This window comes from Protopterus annectens, chromosome 17.part0, assembly GCF_019279795.1.
Source record: "Protopterus annectens isolate FY-2018-M chromosome 17.part0, PAN1.0, whole genome shotgun sequence".
In the NCBI taxonomy this organism is placed as follows: Eukaryota; Metazoa; Chordata; order Ceratodontiformes; family Protopteridae; genus Protopterus; species Protopterus annectens.
Window position 1 is genome coordinate 186,736,085 of NC_056751.1, and position 19,366 is coordinate 186,755,450.

A 19,366-nucleotide genomic window follows, 5' to 3' on the forward strand; every position below is an offset into this window, starting at 1 on the left:
CAGACATTTGACTAGAGTCATCAGAGGTTCTAACTTTTTGAGGCCTATACTTTTCCTTATCTTTCTTTTTCCTAGGTAAGTCAGTAGTCGGCTGACAGTCCGATACCATATTGTGGTGAGAAAAAGACTCGCTAAAATAACTAGCTACAATTTCCGCTCATTTTTTATGGTTCTAGCATTAAGCAGGGCACAGAACCGACAATCAGGGATGTCGTGATCTGGGCTTAAACAAGTGACGCAGAGAGAATGGAAGTCTCAGTGTGGGATCTGCTTTCCACAACTAAGACAATTATTTACTTTCTCTAACATTGGTTAAAAGCAAGAAAAGGTTCCCCAATGTGGTACTTAGCTTTAGACAGTTTCCCTCACTCTGGCAACAGCCGACTGATGCACTTGCAAACTTGCTTCTGCTTCGGGGTCCACAGCAAGAAAGACTGATATAATAGTGTTGGATGTCATTCTTTATAGCCCTGATGACCTGACATCAGCTACAGTCCCAGAACAGCCAACACAGGAGGGAATCCTTTACTCTGGTATTCAGGCCGGCCGAGGGCTACCCAACAGGGTTAACCCACAGGTAACGACTGCAACAGTAAAACATGAAGAAAGTAGAGTTGTGTACACTTACCATAAATGTATATGTTTGAGTGTATTCACTGTTGCAGTCATCACATTTGGGTTATCTGCCTGCATGTAGCCCTCAGCTGGCCTAAATACCAGAGTCTTGGGATTTCTGCATCGGATGCTGTCACTTCTTCCGTGACGTCAGGCAATCAGGGGTATAAAACATGCAGCTGATGCCATTACATCAGTTTTTCTTGCCCCATATATCAGATGCACCCCTAAATAGGAAGCAACTATATGGTGTGGAACACCCCCAGCAAAAAGCAAATACACATAGTATAAGATATGCCAAACGGTTTGGAGGGAGGGTAACCAGGACTGCAACAGTGAATACACTCAAACATCTACATTTATGGTAAGTGTACACAACTGTACTATGTTTTTCGTGTTTCACTGTTGCGGTCATCACATTTGGATTGATTCCCAAAGCTAAGGAAGGGTGGAGGTAGAATAAGAAGCATTAGGCCTGGCAATCAGGCCCTGTAAGACTGCTGTGGCAAATCCAGCTCTGGATTTAGAAAAGATAGGCAAGTGATAATACTCGGTGAAAGTGTGTACAGAGCTCCAGGTCGCAGCTTCCAGGATGTCCCTGGTAGGGACTCCTCTGAGAAATGCAGTAGATGTAGATGTAGCCCTAGTGGAATGTGTTCTTATCCCCTGTGGGGTAGGTTTTCCATGGTGCTTGTAGCAGAAATGGATGCAGTGTGCTATCCATTTAGATATGGTTTGCTTTGAAATGGCCTTCCCCTCTGCCCCTGCAGCAAAGCTGACTAGCAGTTGGTCAGATTTTGTGAGAGGCTTAGTCCTGTCCAAATAGAATCTAAGTTGTCTGTGCATGTCTAGAGAATGCAGTATCCTTTCCCCTTTATTTTGAGGTTTAGGGAAAAGAAGTAGGCAAATGAATGGACTGGTTTAAAGCCACATTAGACACCACCTTGGGCATAAAAGATGGGTTAGTCCTGAGGGAAACCCTGTCTGCATGGAAGATAATGAAGAGTTCCACTACCATAAGGGCCTGCAGTTCAGACACTCTTCTCGCTGAAGTGATGGCTAGAAGTAAAGCTGTTTTCCATGAGAGGAATTTCAACTCTGCTGTAGCAACCAGTTTAAAGGGGAAGTGTAAGTTTTTCCAATACAAAGTTAAAGTCCTAGGCTGGAGTGGAAGCTCTTCTGGGGGGTCTTAAACTTTTGGCCCCTCTAAGGAACTGTTTTACCAGAGGATAAGAAGAGGGGTGGCTCAGTATTATAATGAGCTGAGATGGCAGAGGCATGAATCTTAATTGAAGAGGATAGGCCTTTGTGGTGCATTTCTGTTAAGTAATCTAGTATATGAGGTAAGCTGGGCACAGTTGTGCCCATCCCTTGAGATTGGCTCCAGGAACAGTATCTTTTCCACTTTTCTGAATAGGATTTTCTAGTACTAGGCCTTCTTGCCTCAATAATGACATCCAGCACCTGCTTACTGAGGGTTGTTAGAGGTGAGCTCAGGGGATTAGCCAGGCTGGAAGGTTCAGGGTCTGAAGCTGAGGGTGCAGAATTTGGCCCCTCTGCTGGGACAGCAGGGAAGGGGTCTGAGGCAGGTGCCATGGTTGTAGCACTGTCAGACTGCGCAAAAGAGGATACCAGTGCTGGCGTGGCCAGTCAGTTGCAATTAGGATTGTCCTTGGCTTATCCTGTTTGATCTTTAGTAGAACCTTCGAGAGGAGAGGCAGAGGGGGAAAGGCATAGACTGAGAGGCTTTCCCAGGAAAAGGACAAAGCATCCACCTTCCAAGCTTGGGTGTGGGGAGTTCTGGTGCAGTATTTGTTCAACTGATAGTTCTGAGGGGAAGCAAACAGGTCCAGGTGTCCCACATCCGTTCCCCAAAAGTTTGAATACTTTGGGTTCCAGTTTCCATTCGTGTGTGTCCATGACGTTTTTGCTTAAGTCGTCTGCCAGTGAATTTTGTTTGCCTCGCAGGAACTGAGCTTGTAAGTGCACTTGGTTGCTCAAGGCTGTGCTCCACAGAGCCATGGCTAGTCTGCAGAGTAGGTAGGAATGTGTTCCCCCCTGCTTGTTTACGTACCACATAACTGTGGTGTTGTCTGTCTTTACCAATAGTTGTTCTGGAAGAATAAGGCCTTTGAAGGCTGTCAGAGCATTCTGTACAGCTAACATTTCTTTTTGATTGATATGCAGGTGCATCTGCTTTGGGTTCCATTTGCCCTGAATGCACTGCCCTGCCATGTGAGCCCCCCCCCCATGCATAGTCTGATGCATCTGTTGTGAGGGTTTGGGCCGCAGGGGGTAGAGTGAAAGAGAGTCCCTTGTTGTGATTGCATGCCTCTGCCCACCAAAGGAACTCTGCCCTTAGACACGGAATGATAGGAAGTATTGTTTCCGGGTCCTGAGAATGTTGACACCATAGACTTTTTAGATACCACTGAAGTTTCCTCATATGCAGCCTTGCATATGGAATTAGTAGAATGCAAGAGGCCATGAATCTCAGAGCTTGCAGTATTTTCCTTGCAGATAGCTGGGTCTTTGTGGCCAGTAGGTTGAAGAAAGTTGTCAAATAAATTTGTTTCTCTGGAGTGAGGAATGCCATCTGGGAAGTTGTGTTCAAGCTTGCTCCCAGGAATACAATCTGTTGGAAGGGAACTAGGTGTGATTTCTTTTCATTGATGTGAAGTTAGAAGCCTCTTTACAAATGCCAGGTGCTGTAGTAGCAAGTCCTGACTTTCCACCTGAATCAGGCAATCGTCCAAGTATGGGTAAATCTGAATACTTCTGTACCTGCGAAAAGCAGTGGCTGGAGCTAGGCACTTTGTGAATACCCTGGGTGCAGTAGATAAGCCAAAGGGAAGTGCAGAGAACTGACAGTGTATAGAGCCTGCCCTGAAGCGAAGGTATTACCTGCAATATTTCCTTATGGAGATGTGCAGGTAAGCTTCTTTTAAGTCTAGGGTTGCCAGCCAGGCATCCTTGGCTAGCATTGGAAGCAGCTGTTGGAGAGATAGCATTTTGAATATTGGAACCACCAGAAAGGTGTTGAGAATAGATAAATCCAGGATAGGATGCCAGGAGTTCTCTTTTCTGGGAACCAGGAACAGTCTTGAATAAAAGCCTTGTCCCCTTTGTTCTGCTGGGACAGGCTGAATAGCCTTGATGCTGAGGAGAGAAACTACTTGCTTTTGGGCCTCTGCCCACTGGTTTGGTGGAAGGTCTGGCCATCCACTTAGGGTTGGGAGTGAGTGGAAGTGGAATCTGCATCCTAAAGAAACAATGTTTAAAACCCATTTGTGTTGGGTAATGTATTCCCAGTTTTGTGCATGCAGGGCGAGTTTTCCTCCTAAAGGTGCAAGTACTTGAGCAACGCTTGGGGGGGTTAAGGATAAGTCATTGTGCAAGTTTACCATAGGGGGCTGGCTTACTACTCCCTATTTTGGATATGGGAGCACCCCACTGCTTAGATCTGCGCATAACCTGAGACTGAAGTCTTGGTCATCTGCTGCCCCGGATTTGGACTGAGAAGGCCTAGAAGGGACTGGAAAGGACCAGTTCTTTGATGGCCAATGCCTACTGAATCTAGGTGGCTGTACCTGTAAGAAATCTTTAACAGTTTGCATAGATTTAGCTTTCTCCTCCATCCTTTTGAGAACTTCTTCTGCTTTATTGCCAAATAGGCGCTCTTAGTAAGGGTGCATCCAGTAATTTTGCTTTGACATGATCTGCAAGTTTTGTTCCTTAAGCCAAGCATGCCTTCTAAGAACAGACCCAGTGATAGCAGCCCTACAAGATGCTTCTAACGCATCAAAACCACACTGCAAAGTATGTTTACCAACTTGGTCATTATAATGCATTAACTCTTGTAAATCTTTGTGTTCTGCACAGTCAGGAATCAACATAATTTTCTGTTTAATTAGCCCCATAATATTCTGCTGATACTTTAACATAAGAAACTGGCAATTTAAAGCCCTAATGGCCAGAGTAGCAGAGGTGTATACCTTCTTACCCCTTCTGTCTAAAGCCCTAGAATCCCTGTCAGAAGGGGTAGGATTCTTGGCAGTAGTAGCCTTAATGCCTTTTGGTTCTTGGGAAATGGTCTCTGGATCCGCAGTAGGATTCTTGGAAAGGAATTTGTGAGAGTCAGGTACTCTATAGTACCTATTAGGTTTCCTGGGAGCTGGAGGCAAAGTATACAGGGTAAGGCTGGATTCCAAGAAAACATCATCTACAATCTCCAGAACAGGAGGGATAGCTAGAGGCCTGTGCTGAGGCAGGTTTAAAAATTCCCTGAGTCTCTTTTTGGACTGAGAATAGTCCTGGCTTTCCCAGCGGAAATGCTCCCTAAGAGTATGCAGGGTTTCACCAAAATAAAAATCTTCTGGAGGGGAAGCAAAGGGAATGGAATCCTCTGCATCAGAATCTTCATAGGTAGATAAGGATATGTCCTAGTCAGAAGGAACAGAGATATCAGATTCCTGATCAGAAGAACCAGAAGGAAAATCAGTTCTAGGTCTCTTTGAGGGGGAAGGCTGACTTCCCCTAATTAAGGTAATAAGGTCTTCAGCCATTCTAATCATTTGTTTTTGAGGCCTGTGGGCCTGAGAATGCACTTTGGTTGTCGGTTTCCTAGGCGTAGTGCGAACTTTATGCCTGAGAAATTCAGTATTTTTGACTTGAAATGAAGTCGCCAGTTTAATATGAAAATCGGTAGGCCTGAATACACCCTCAGAAGCCGATGTCTGCACAGCGGCTCCGGACCCATCCAAGTTAGAGACATCCGCAGGTTCCATAGTTGAAGAAGCAGCTCGCGGCATACTGGACTCCAAATGGGTCTCAGTAGAGGCCTGCAAATCTGTAGAAGCGCGTATCAGGTGCTGCGAAAGCGTCTCACTGAGTACCGGCGGACTGGCGACTAGCTTAACTGTAGCATCGTCGGCAGTTTTGAACCTATGTGGTCTGTCTCTGTCTTTATCCTTATGTTTTTTCAGAAGATCGGATGGCTTACCGACACCATTTCGGAGAAAGGAGATCGAGAGTGAAAGTATTTAGGTACAAATATTGCCCGACAATGGATAGTTCGGGCATTGAACAAGGCACAAAACCGACAGCGAGGGACGCCGTAGTCTGGGCCTAAACAGGTGATGCAGTAAGAATAGAAATCTCTTTGAGGTATTTGTTTTTCACAGGCAAGACAATTATTAATTTTTTCTGACATCGGTTAGAGCAAGAAAAAAGGATCCCCAATGGGGTACTTATCTTTTAGAAGACTTCAGGTCTGAAACTCGAAAAGAAAATTTCAGAAGTCAGCCGATCGGCACTTGCGAACTGCTTCTGCTTCGGACACCGCATGACAAGAAAGACTGATGTAATGGCGTCGGCTACATGTTTTATACCCCTGACGACCTGACATCATGGAAGAAGCAATAGCATCTGATGCAGAAATCCCAAGACTCTGGTATTCAGGCCGGCTGAGGGCTACCTGCAGGCAGATAACCCAAATGTGATGACTGCAAAGTGAAACACGAAGAACATCATCTATAATTCAGGAAACTTCAGGTTCAAAGCCACAATATCTTGTTATATGACCGTCAACAAGGCATTTTACACAGTAGTTTTTAACCTTTAAAACTGTAATATTTTGACACATGTAATGTGCAGCAAAAATTAAGCTGTAAGTGTGCATCATCCTGATTTAAAGTTTGTTAATAAGGAGTCCTCTTTCAGAAAGAATGGCTTAATCTGAAAACCATAAATGCAGCATTCTTTAAAAGAATATTTTCTGGTGTTATTCTACAGGGAGGTAATTTGAGGATAATAAAACTGAAATTACTATATGAGCATATTAATAATTAATAAAGCAATGTGCATCATTTACACATTTCATTGTTACTAACTAGTGCACTGGAACTTCCTCACCAATATATACAAATGGTGCATTGCTACCACAATGTACTAAGAATGGTTCATGTTATTTTTATTGCACAAATGTGTACTGCACACTTTCCTATTAAATTTTTGTATTAAACAGTTACTCTTTGCTGTCTATCATAGGGATTTTAGATGTATGTGTTTAATGCACATCATTGTTATTCTTATTGTTAATTCGCACCTTCTTGTAGTCTTGTACCTTGAATCTCTCCATTTAAAAACATACTGCCAATTTTGCAAACCTGACGTTCTTCAGATAATTAGAGAATAGGACACCTTCTCAATTTTCTTCAATTTAGCCTGTATTGCCCTCAGGGGTCTAAACACTGCATGATTTAACAGCACATGTATGATGCAGATTGGTTCTCCTATGAAAAATAACTCACAAGATGCCAAGAAACCACATCACCAAATACAAATGTCTCAAATAGAAAAAGGGCAAAAATTCAAACTTTTTTTTTTTTCATGCAATTCTCACTCCACAACTTCAGACTTATATATACCAGCTCGATGGTCACACAAATATAAAAATGTGAGGACTCTGGCAACACAAAATAAATCACTTTGGGTATACAGACAGAAACTGTAGCGGAAATGAATTCCTATGGGAAACCGTTATCAGCATTCCATTCCTCGGCATCTTGTGGACACCTGATGCTCAAGGATATTCATGCAAGCCACCTGTAGATATATGCAGATAGTACAGTTTTGTACCTACCATAAATGTAGATGTCCGAACAGGATAGCATCTGCAGTCCTAACAAATGGGTTATCCTGTCGTCAGGCAGCCCTTCGGTCGGCCGGATTCCAAAGTCTGGGTCTGGCCTCGGCTGGTGTCGCACTTCACCCGACGTCATCTCTGCTGGTCTTCGGGTATAAAGGCATCAGCCGACACAATTTTCCTCAGTGTTTCTTGCCCCAGATGCCAGTTGCCCTCTTGGAAAACTAAATTTTGGGTAAATGCCAATGTTTCCAAAAAAAATAGAAGGCAAACACAAAAAATAAGCATGTATGTACATATATACAAACAAATACACCATAAGAGATCCCTCCCTAGCTAGCTATAAGGAGGGTAAATACCCTAGGAGTACCCCAGAGGGGAAGGAGGGTGGGTAATCCTGACTGCAGATGCTATCCTGTTCGGACATCTACATTTATGGTAGGTACAAAACTGTACTATGTCCTTCAAGGATGCATCTGCAGTCCTAACAAATGGGTAGAATACCATAGCCAAACTAGGGGAGGAGGAAGAAGAATTATGGTGTAGTTAGGATCCCTTGCAATACAGCAGTGGCAAACCCTGCTCGGGATCTAGAGTATAGAGGTAAGTTGTAATGCTTGGCAAATGTATGCACGGAGGTCCAAGTAGCCGCCTCAATAATGTCCTTGGTAGTCACTCCTCGTAAGAAAGCTGTGGTAGTGGCTGTAGCCCTTGTAGAGTGAGGTCTTATGTTCTGTGGAATTTGCTTTCCATGGTAGGAGTAACAGAATCTTATGCAATTTCCTATCCACTTGGAGATTGTCTGTTTGGAAATTGCTTTTCCTTCCCTTCCTGTTGTATAAGCTACTAGAAGCTGGTCAGTTTTTCTATTGCCCTTGGTTCTGTCCAGGTAGTAGCAACTGTCTATGTACATCCAAGGTATGCAGCAGTCTTTCCCCCGTTCTGTGGATTGGGAAAGAAGGTAGGTAGGTGGATTGCCTGGTTTAGAGACACTCTGGATACCACCTTAGGCATAAATGTAGGATTAGTTCTCATGGACACTCTATCTTGATGGAAGATTAGGAAGGGTTGTACTGCCATTAAGGCCTGTAGTTCCGAAACCCTTCTTGCTGAAGTAATTGCCAGTAGGAAAGCAGTTTTCCAGGATAGGTGTTGAAGATCTGCTGTTGCTGCTGGTTCAAATGGAGGGAGTGTCAATTTTTCTAGCACAAAGTTCAAGTCCCATGCTGGTAATGGTGGTTTCCTAGGAGGTTTTACATTCTTGATTCCTCTGAGGAACTGCCTGAGTAGAGGATGTGAGAAGACAGGGGATCAAGCTGTATTCTGCAGAAATAGCTGATGCATGTATCTTGATGGAGGAATAGGACAGGCCTGTATGGAGAAGCTCTGCCAAGTACTCCAGGATGTTAGCAATATCTATCTTTGACACATCTTTTCCTCTTTCAGTACTCCAAATGACAAACCTTTTCCATTTTCCTGCATAATTCCTTCTTGATGAAGGTCTGCGGGCCTCAAGGATAATGTCTTTAACCCTTTGGGATAAATCTGGGTTAGTTGCTGTTATGTAATGTTCCAGGCAGTCAGTTGCAGAGTTTTTAGGTTTGGATGCATGATGTTGTAGTCGTTCTGAGTTAACATCAAAGGCATCAGGGGTAGTGTCCATGTTCTCCCCCGAGACATGCTCCTCAGCAATGGATACCAGTGTTGTCTTGGCCAATTTGGAGCTATCAGAATTATCCTTGGATGTTCCTCTTTGATTTTCAGTAGTACCTTGTGCATCAAAGGAAGAGGTGGGAATGCATATGCTGTCAGGCCTTTCCAACTGAAGGATAGAGAGTCCACCTTCCATGCAAGTGGGTGGTATGTCCTTGTGCAGAATTTCTTGAGCTGGTGATTGAGTGGGGATGCGAATAGGTCTATTTGTGGCATTCCCCATTTCTTTGTGATGGCCTTGAAGATGTCCGGTGTAGCATCCATTCGTGAGCATCCGAGGTAGTTCTGCTTAACATGTCTGCTAGGATGTTTTCTTTTCCGGTACAAATATTGCCTGTAACTGGATGTTGTAGCTCAGAGCCATATTCCATAGGTCCAGAGTCATTCGGCATAGGGGTATGAATGAGTGCCTCCCTGTTTGTTGATGTACCACATGACTGTGGTGTTGTCTGTCCTTATCATTAAATGGCCTTCTTTGAGGAATGGTCTGAAATTCTGGATTGCTAGTTTTACTGCCAGCATTTCTTTTTGATTTATGTGCAGGTGCAGCTGGTCTGGAGTCCATAATCCTTGTATGCATTTGTCCAGCATGTGTGCCCCCAACCTAGGTCTGAGGCGTCCGTTGTGATGGTTTGGCTTGCTTGAAAGTTGTGGAAGGGCAAGCCTGGGTTTGACTGGCATGCTTGAGCCCACCATAGGAACTCTTGTTTCAGGCATGGGATTAGTGGTATTTCGGTTTCTAAGCTGTGCCTGTGTTGAGACCATAAATTCTTTAGGTACCACTGTAGCTTTCTCATATGTAGTCTGGCATGGTGGTCCAGGATTATGCATGATGCCATGAAGCCCAAGGCCTGCAGTACTTTCCTTGCTGTTAGTTTGTTCTGCTTTGTTAATGCCAAGAAGTAAAGAGGGAGTTGTTCTTGTTTTTCTGCAGTTAGGAATGCCATCTGTTTTACTGTGTCCAATTCTGCACCCAAGAATGTTCTTGTTTGGGATGGTATCAGTCTTGACTTTTTAAATTGACTGTGTATCCCAGGGCTTGTAGTAAGCAAATGACTCTTTGTAAGTCTTTTGTCAGCTTGCTTTTGTTGTCCGCTTGTATCAGGCAGTCGTCCAGGTATGGATAAATTTGGATTCCCTGTAGCCTGCAATGAGCGATTACTGATGCCAGGCATTTTGTGAATACTCTGGGCAGTAGATAAGCCAAAGGGCAATGCTGAGAATTGATAATGCTTTGATCCTGCAAGAAATCTGAGGTATCTTCTGCAATTTGGTCGTATGGGGACGTGCAGGTATGCCTCCTTGAGATCTAGAGTTACCAGCCAACACTCCTTGCCCAGCATGGGAAGAAGTTGCTGTAGGGTCAGCATTTTGAATTTTGGAACAATGATGAATGTGTTTAAGCGGACAGGTCTAGAATAGGTCTCCAACTTTTCTCTTTTCTTGGTACTAGGAAGAGTCTGGAGTAGAATCCTTTGCCCTGTTCTGTAGGTGGTACCCTTTCCACAGCTCTCATCTTTGTTAATTGAGCTATCTGTTTTAGAGCTTCTGTTTTTGATTTGGAGGTAGGTTTGGCATTCCTCTTTTACTGGTAAGGTGTGGAAATGAAACCTGTAGCCTTGGTCTATAGTTTGTAAAATCCACTTGTCTCTTGTGATATAGTGCCAATTTTTGAAAATAAGGCTAACTTTCCGCCTAAGGGTGCTGCTATTTGTTCCCTGGTAGGCGGTGTCAGAGCCAAGTCACTGTGATTGTCCTGTTGCAGTGGCAGTGGTTGTGTCTGTGCCTCGTTGGTTATTGCCTTGCCACTGGCGTCCTCTGTACGCACCTCCTCTGGATTGATTTCTGCCTCTGGAACGTCTATTCCTGCCTCTCTGAGATTTAGAGGAGTCTGGAAAGGACCAATTTTGGAAGGCCAGTTCCTGCTAAACCTTGGGGGCTGAACCTGTAAGAAATCTTTAACTGTTTGTACAGATTTTGCCTTCTCTTCCATTTTCTTCATTACTTGCTGGGCAGGAGAACCAAATAGACTGACCTTATCCATAGGAGCATCTAATAGCTTTGCTTTAACATGATCCGGCAAGACCTGTTCTTTCAACCATGCATGCCTTCTTATAACTGTGCCAGTCATGGCTGATCTAAATGAAGCCTCCAGTGCATCATAGCCACATTTTAAAGAATGGTTACTAACCTGCTGAATGTTATTCACCATTTCTAAAACATATTTCTTATCTAAGGAATCATCAGAGGACAGTTTCTTAGTTAACTGATCAAGCATAAACTCTTGGTATTGGATCATATGAAACTGACAGTTCAAAGCTCTAGCTGAGAGAGTAGCAGAGGTGTAAACTTTTTTACCCCATCTCTCCAAGGACCTGGATTCCCTTTCAGAAGGGAGAGGGTTTTTTGCTGAGGTCGAAGCTACTGCCTTAGGCCCCTGGGAGATAGTCTCAGGATCTGCAAGGGGAGCCTTGTATAGGTGGTGATGAGTGTCCGGTACCCTGTAAAACCTATCGGGCTTGGCAGGGGCTGGAGGTAAAGTATCAGGAGCAGTGCAAACATCATTAAATGCATCATCCACAACAGGAAGAACTGGAGGTATAGCTAACGGCCTATGTTGCGGTAAATGTAGAAAGGTCCTAAGCCTTTTTCTTGAATCAGAGAAATCTTGTCCCTGCCATTGGAATTGTTCTCTCATGGCATGTAAGGTTTCCCCAAAGGAAAATTCCTCTGGTGGAGAGGCAGAAGGAATAGATTCTTCAGCATCGGAATCTTCATAAGTAGAAAAAGGAGCCTCTGGATGGTCTGTATTGTCTGAATCATCAGAAGAATCATCTGAGGACACTGGCTCAGGGGGCTCTGCTCTAGGTCTCTTTTCTGGAGGCTGAGAGGCCCTGTCTGGGTGAGATTGGGATCCCCTTATTAAAGAGATGAGATCCTCTGCCAGAGTAAGCATTTGAGAACTGGAACTGGGCCTGTGTGAGGGGGGCTTAACAGGCACAGATTTAGCAGATTTGGCTGCTTTAGCCCTGGCAAAGGCCTTTATAGACATGGCTGCAGGAGGCCTAGCAGCACCACGTGCTGGGGTAGAGACATCCAAAGGGATGGTGTCCGATAATTCTAGAGGAACCACATTAATAGGCAAAACTTCAGAGGTCGATTCAACTAGGGTAGCAGGAGCCTCGGTAGAGGTCATGGATTCGGCTGAAGATTGACCAGTTTGCTTGGTTTCGGCCGAAACCGAGACACTCGCGGTTTGCTTAACCGTGGTTTCGGCCGAAACCGCGGACCGCGAGTGTCGGTCTTTTTCTTTGCATTTCTTAACAATTTGAGAAGTCGGAGGATCCGACGGCATAATGTACGCAAAATCTGAGCCGAAAAACTGTTCAGCAAACTCCGACCGATGCCTAAGCGTTCGTTGGTTGAAGGAAGCACAGGCTAAACAGGCTGCTACGTCGTGGTCTGGGCCTAAACAAGGTAAGCAGTAAGAGTGGAAATCTTTATGAGGTATTTGTTTCCCACAAGTTAAACAGTTATTCACTTATTCTGACATCGGCTGAGGCAAGAAAAAGTCCCCAACGGGGTACTTAGCTTTTTAGAAGTCTTCGAAGTAGTATTCGGTAGTAGTAATCTCTGGATCTGACCGACCAGCACTTGCGAACAGCTTCTGCTTCGGGCGCCACGCGGCAAGAAAGACTGAGGAAAATGGCGTCGGCTGATGCCTTTATACCCGAAGACCAGCAGAGATGACGTCGGGTGAAGTGCGACACCAGCCGAGGCCAGACCCAGACTTTGGAATCCGGCCGACCGAAGGGCTGCCTGACGACAGGACAACCCATTTGTTAGGACTGCAGATGCATCCTTGAAGGACATCATCACTAACAGAAAACAAAAATGAGTCAACCCACTGGTGTCACAGCATCACAGGGAAACAAGGTTCTGGCACATACATGTGTTTCACTGCCTCAGCTCAGTATGTACACACCAAAGTTACACTTTCAAAAAATGTTTGAGAAATCTTTTAAAAACTTTCTTAAGATGCAAATGAGTTTACTTTCATGTTGTGGAAAATAATGGAGGTTATATACAGGATAAATTACTGTGAGAACTGGAAAGGTTGAAACCATACATCAGCAAGCATATGTTGAAAATAGGTCTATTACTATCTGTAACATGAGGTTCAATAACAATAAAATAACAGCTATGAATGACAAAATGTGCTGTGATGTAATTTATATAGATTTGGCATGTGATAGGACTACACACTAATCACTGATCAATAAATTAGAATAACTAGGTATTGATGTACTTTTGATCAGACGGACAGCTGCATGGCTTACAAATACGACATGGCAAGTATCCTACAGCAATTGGAATGGTGAAATTTGAGGTTACAGTCAAGGGGTCCCACATGGTTCTGTCTTAGATCTACACTTGTTTATATTGTATCTTTCAGATGAAACTTTTCCATCTGAGGTGTTCTACAGTCTGTATGCAGATTACATGAAAATGGGTAAACTGATTACACATGTTACAGACAGTGCATGCCTGCAAAAGAACTTTACTAAATTGACCATTTGGGCACAGGAAAATAATATGCTGATAAATGCATCAAAAACTAAGCATATTAGATTTGGGAGACATAAACTGAACGGTGAATATTCAATACAGCACACACTGATTGAAACTGCAGATTCATTTAAAAACCTGGGTATATGGATAGATCCAGCTTTAAGGTTTTCAAATCTTTCAATCAATTGATTAATGATAGTTGTAGAACTCTAGGATGTATAAAAAGATTTATATAATGTAGGAAATCAAGAATGATGAAATCATTGTTCGTTAATTACATTAAACCCAAACTTGAATATGGAATAACAACATGGAAACCTTATAAGAAGACAAGCATGAGTAAACTGGAAAGAGTACAGCAGAAACATACCAAGGGCATCCATGGTTGTGAACATTTAAGTAATTATGAAAGAATAAAATATTTGAACTTTGAACTTGTACAGTCTCTTATAGACATTTAAGAGGAGACCTTATTCGGGTACATAGGACATTTAGAGAAAACTACCTCTAGGAATGTTTGGGGCTATCAAAAAGTAGTAGAGAATCATGTAGACGACTGTATTGGAATGAGAAGTGTACCAATCTGTTCTGCGAGAAAGCAGCTGATTCATGGAATAGACTACCAAATTACATTAAAGCAAGCACCAGTTTAGATATTTTTAAGCAGAGCCTAGGCACATATTATGGGAACAACTGTTTTTGTATATTGGCAGGCTAGAACGGCAAAACTGCCCGTGTTTGAAATATTTGTTTATGTATGACTGTTATCACAAACTCAATTACAGCGGCAAGATCATAATTATTACAAAAATGTACCAGTTCCCTTTAAAGCTACAAATCTTTCACGAAGTTCCAGATCACAGAAGATTCCGTCTTTAATTTAAGAACTCAGCACAGGCAATGACTTTGAGTATGTGAAAATCAACACAGGCAATGACTGTGAGTTTGTGAAAATGTAATTAGATTAACACTGCTCTATAAGGCAAAATATGCAACATTTCACTTGTTAAGAAACACACCCAATATCAGAAGTCACAGGAGGGTAAAACAGTCTGATTTATAGAAGGATTTTTATACATGTACATTAAAATGTGAATCAGGTGTTAAGAGATGTGGAAATGAGAGAATAGCTTGTGACATCACAATATTTTTACAACATTTCACAATTAAATTCTGACTCTGTTGTATCTATCAGTGTATACCAAGGGTGAGAGGCAAAGGCACAATTAGGGATGTGGTGTCCACAGTGAGCATCTCAAAAGAAAAAAAAAAGGGAAAAAAGAAAAAAATACCAGGAGTACCAAATGAGCACTGCTCCATTCAAAAACACTGCCTGCATTAAATCCATTTACCATTTCTGTCCATTAAAATGTTGTATTTTGTAAGCCTCTTCAAGGAATTCTACAGCACTGCACACTCAGTACTCAAAGTGAAGGGTGTTTGACTACTTACTAAAGCACGTTCATATTCTTGTACCAGTTAAAACATTTCTGAGACATATTAGGCATCTTAGGATATATACAGCCAACCAAAGCAGAGCTCTGCAGTTACAAGAAAGGGCAGGCAGAAATACTTAGCAGAAGAGAATATGCATGCACCCTTGTTACACACTTTGGTCTAATCCATTCATGTCATCTAAAACCATCAACACACCTGCTCAATGGAAGTCATTTAGTCAAAAGGAAACTCAAACTGGGTACAAAAAATCAAACAGATCAGTAGATAAAAAAATCTTTTTTACAGAATGACATTTTAAAGATTAAAACACTCTATCCTTCGTGCATGAACAACAGAAAACTTGAAAGAAAACGTAAAAAAAAAAAAATACAAATCAGTTTTCCCAAAAGGATTTCTCTCACCTTTTGGTCTGCCGTGTTGATGAATTATCTAATTATAGCAGGAACCAGCCTGCTAGGACTAGCTAATGATGTCACTTTGCATGAACGTTCTGTGAGTACTGCCTTTCATCTAGCACTAGCCTATCCCATTATGTTTTATATTCGCTGTGCTCACCAGACCCAGAGAGCACGTGTCATTTTTATGCTGGTACACAGGAATACATCAGAGTTAGATTTGACAACGAACTACCCACAGCACAGCACCTACTCCAGTAGTGCAGTGTGGGGAGGGTAGTTTATTGGTAAGAATTGGCACACAGCTGCACTGGAGGAAGTAGGCCCGCATATTTTATAAAAATTGGGGAAATTGAAATGGTGGAAAATAAATATTTTAAAATTATTCAAAAGAAAACATATTACATACTGCTACTCACAACTGTACACAACTGGGTGTAAGGCACAAATTTACATGTGGAAGAAAACAGGCAGTTCACATATGTATTCCCACAAAGAACCCATGTGATAAAACCATAATATATGCATGGTAACAGCTGGCAAACTACTTTTTCTCACACCATTTGTTGTTCATTTTATCTGCTGCCTTACATGCAAGGTGAAATGAAATGGCACATCACGTACTGGTGCCATCACAGAAAGTATTAACTACTCTTAAACCATGCTGACAGCAATGGTGCATGACTTGGGATGCGTGGGTTTATAAGTTCTGTTTAAAGTTCCTTAGAACCAACTCGGGAGTTTCTGTCTGCCACAGATCACAGGCCCAGCCAGCAACAAACTGACAGAAATAAATAAATATTGCCCTCATAGTGCTTAGACAATTCAAGTTCAAATTTTCAGTTCCACAATGTTAGTGAGCAAAAAAAATTCAGGGAAAACCATGAACAAACCCAGTTAACAGACTGTTAACTCAAATAATTACAAGTATTTTCTCAAGGGAGTGTGTACAGTCCTGTACAGAAGTCAGTAATTCCTTTCTTTAAAAAAGCACCTTCGTAATAAATAACAGAAGTTACAGGTGTTAAGTCTCACGCTACTGAGTCTACAAGAAGAAATGTAGCAGAACATGGAGACAAAGCCTTGCTACACATAGCATGACTTTGCTAAGACCACGAGGCTTTAACACTGAGAAATACTTCACAGTATCTGCACAGACCAAACCGTAACCATCAAATCTGAATTAGCTTTGTCAGTTTTATTTTCTTACGAGAAAAACTCCTAGTCCAGGAATCCATTGTGCAGTAAAAAGAAAAAAAGTTACAATTACACATTCAACACAACTTTGTGCTTCTGGCTCATTCTTTTAATTTTCTGTTAGTTCACATCCCTTGAATAACTGCCATGCAGAGTCTTAGTCCAACTTTTTGCCAACTTTTACCATCCATCACATATCAGAACAGATAATATTCCACTTTTCCCAGGGCTGGAACAAACATCCTCAGCTTAACAGCAGCCTTTGTTTGTAAATTGAAACTGGTGTTGCATTTGCACGACACTGACTAAAGCAGCAAAGTCTACCACAATTTTCACCCCATCTTAATTATGTACACGCATCGTTTGGCTTGATTGATGTTGAAATGGGGGAGAATGTGGGCTTAGGTGGTACATCTGGTTTTATAGATGGTGTACGTTTCACCCCTGACCGTGGCAGGGAGTTGTAGGAAGTAATGCTTGACTGCCGTGATACAGTCACTGTCTGCCCTTGAGACTGAGAAGAGCTCATCTGTATGGAGTCCACCCTTTGCGGTGCAGGCGGAGGATTGTCTCCTCTATTAAAACTCTGATTTCTTGAGAGATGTGAGGAATTGGATGAGTTGGTATTATTTCTTTTGAGAGCTGACATCTGGTGATTTCTGGTGAGTGAGTTAGTAGGGTAGTTTCTTTTGTACTCTACACTGTAAGCAGAAGAATGCACATCTAAACGTTTGCCATGGCCATTCTGAACTAAGGATGACCCAGAAGACCCAAGTGAGGCTTCCCTCTGAGGAACTTTTGGTGGCAAATTGTCCAAATTTTCAACTAAATTAACACCATGACGTGGACTTTTGCTAGAAATATGTTCTTTTATGGTTTTGTACTCCAGGGTGGCATTCTGGTCATCCACAGATATCTGACTCATGTCCACCATTTGAGGCTGATCGACATATTCATGCTGGTAGCTTTGCTGAGTCATAGGAAGGACTACTACACTAGGTATGTGGCTTGGAGATGCATGAAGGGGAAGATCTGTTGGAATTACTGGAGAGTTGATGGAATTAATATCCTTTGTACATGCATTGATCAAGTTTTGATTTCTCTCCCACTCTCTGCTGCCACGACTGGGCTTCCGCTTTTGTTGTAAAGTCGGTGTTGATTCAGGTGTTGGTAATGCGGCCAAGTCCAAGTGATGCTGGTCAGCCTTGATCAACATTTTGGCAGTGGTATTAGGCGTTATTTTGCCATTCTGCATCAGTGGTGTCAGGATAGCTTCAGGCCTTGACTCCTTTGACTGGTTGTCAAACAAGCCACTTAATTTTGTAACACTTGTCATGGATCCCCTCCGTGAGTGTGTCACCTCTTTATCCTTTCTTCTCACTACATCTACATCTCTTCTTCTGTGATCACAGATACAGTAAACAATTAATCCAGAGAAAACAGCACCCATCACAAAGGCAATGATGACTGCAATGGCCAGAAGGGTAACTGGTACGAGTTGATCAGGACCTTTGAAATAACTTTCCCGGATAACTCCTGCAACAGACAGCACAAAAATTAATACTGAAACAAAAGCAACTATGAAGTACTACATTACTTGCAAATGTCATCCTGCAATAAATTGACATTTCATTCAGCATTAGTTCTCAGCCTTATGCCTGTTTGTTGCCAGGATCGGCTGCTGTATTCTTATGTCCCTGACTAAGAAATAGCAGGTAGTGAAAAATGAATGAATGCTGATGCAGATTAAATGAAATGAAACTCAGACATCAAAAGGAGATTAACATGTATAGGAACTCAGATAATGTAGGATACTATCTACACCACTGCATGAACAAGTAAATTATGCAGGTGACTGCAGGGCATCACATTTAAAGGCATTTCTTGACACTTTCAGAACAAAATTGAATAAGAAATGAAAACACCCTTTTACTGATTCAGTATCGAATACCTGTCTGATACAAAAGACTCCATGCCTCCCTACCAGATTCTTCCTAAACATCATGCTAAGTAATTCCCTAGCAAAGCAAAACTCCTAACACTACGGGTTGTCAGTCCTAATTAAGCACAGTCCATACACCTATCATGTCATACAGCATCTAAATTGTCTATACTTACGCCTTCTGGTTATAGTATGTATCTTCCGCAGCAGGATGTGCTGTGCTTTGATTATACATGCTACCATCTTATCAGGGAATTAAGGGATACAATCTGGTGATGCATATTTAATTTTCACAGTCTAACTACACATAAACATGCTGGTCAAAAATTTAAATATCTACCAACAAAACTAAAAATCTTCATGGTTTTCTTAACAAAGGACACTGAACTGTTTTAAGGTTTGCTGACTCAGTACTTTCAAACAATGTCCTCATTAAAGAATGGAGAGAAGGACATGTAACATACCTTGAAGGACTTTCAAGACCTTTAAAGATTTTAATCTTTAATCTCCTTAATGAATTGTTTTTGGCATGGGTCCATTCTGAGCAAGACAGAGTTTTTTTGCTGCTAATGATGGTGCCCATTTGTAATTAGATTTAAAAAAATGAGTTTTTGAAAGTCACAGTGTTACACAGAACAGAAATGTTAAAAAGGCTTTCATTCAAACAGTTTAACAAAACCATGTGCAATATCAGCTGGCAATGTCAGCAAGTGATCTTAATATGGAGAAAATGTTGAACCTTGACTCTCTTTACATAATCAGGGAAACTGGTACTTTTTAAAACATGAAAAAAACTTTTCTAAGAAACCGTAAATAAATTTCAAGACG

The 19,366-nt window shown here is 42.2% G+C and overlaps 1 protein-coding gene across 2 annotated transcripts in view; it reads right to left on the minus strand.

The window, feature by feature from the left end:
- Nucleotides 1-14,578: 14,578 nt before the first annotated feature.
- The window catches only part of SEMA6A (semaphorin 6A), a 414,822-nt gene continuing 410,034 nt past the window's right edge, over nt 14,579-19,366 (minus strand). For both annotated transcript variants that reach the window (XM_044059031.1, XM_044059030.1), the window contains one exon: nt 14,579-18,132. In XM_044059031.1, coding sequence (XP_043914966.1) covers nt 16,943-18,132 — 1,190 coding nt within the window. In that variant the 3' untranslated portion in view covers nt 14,579-16,942. The remainder of the gene's footprint in view (nt 18,133-19,366) is intronic.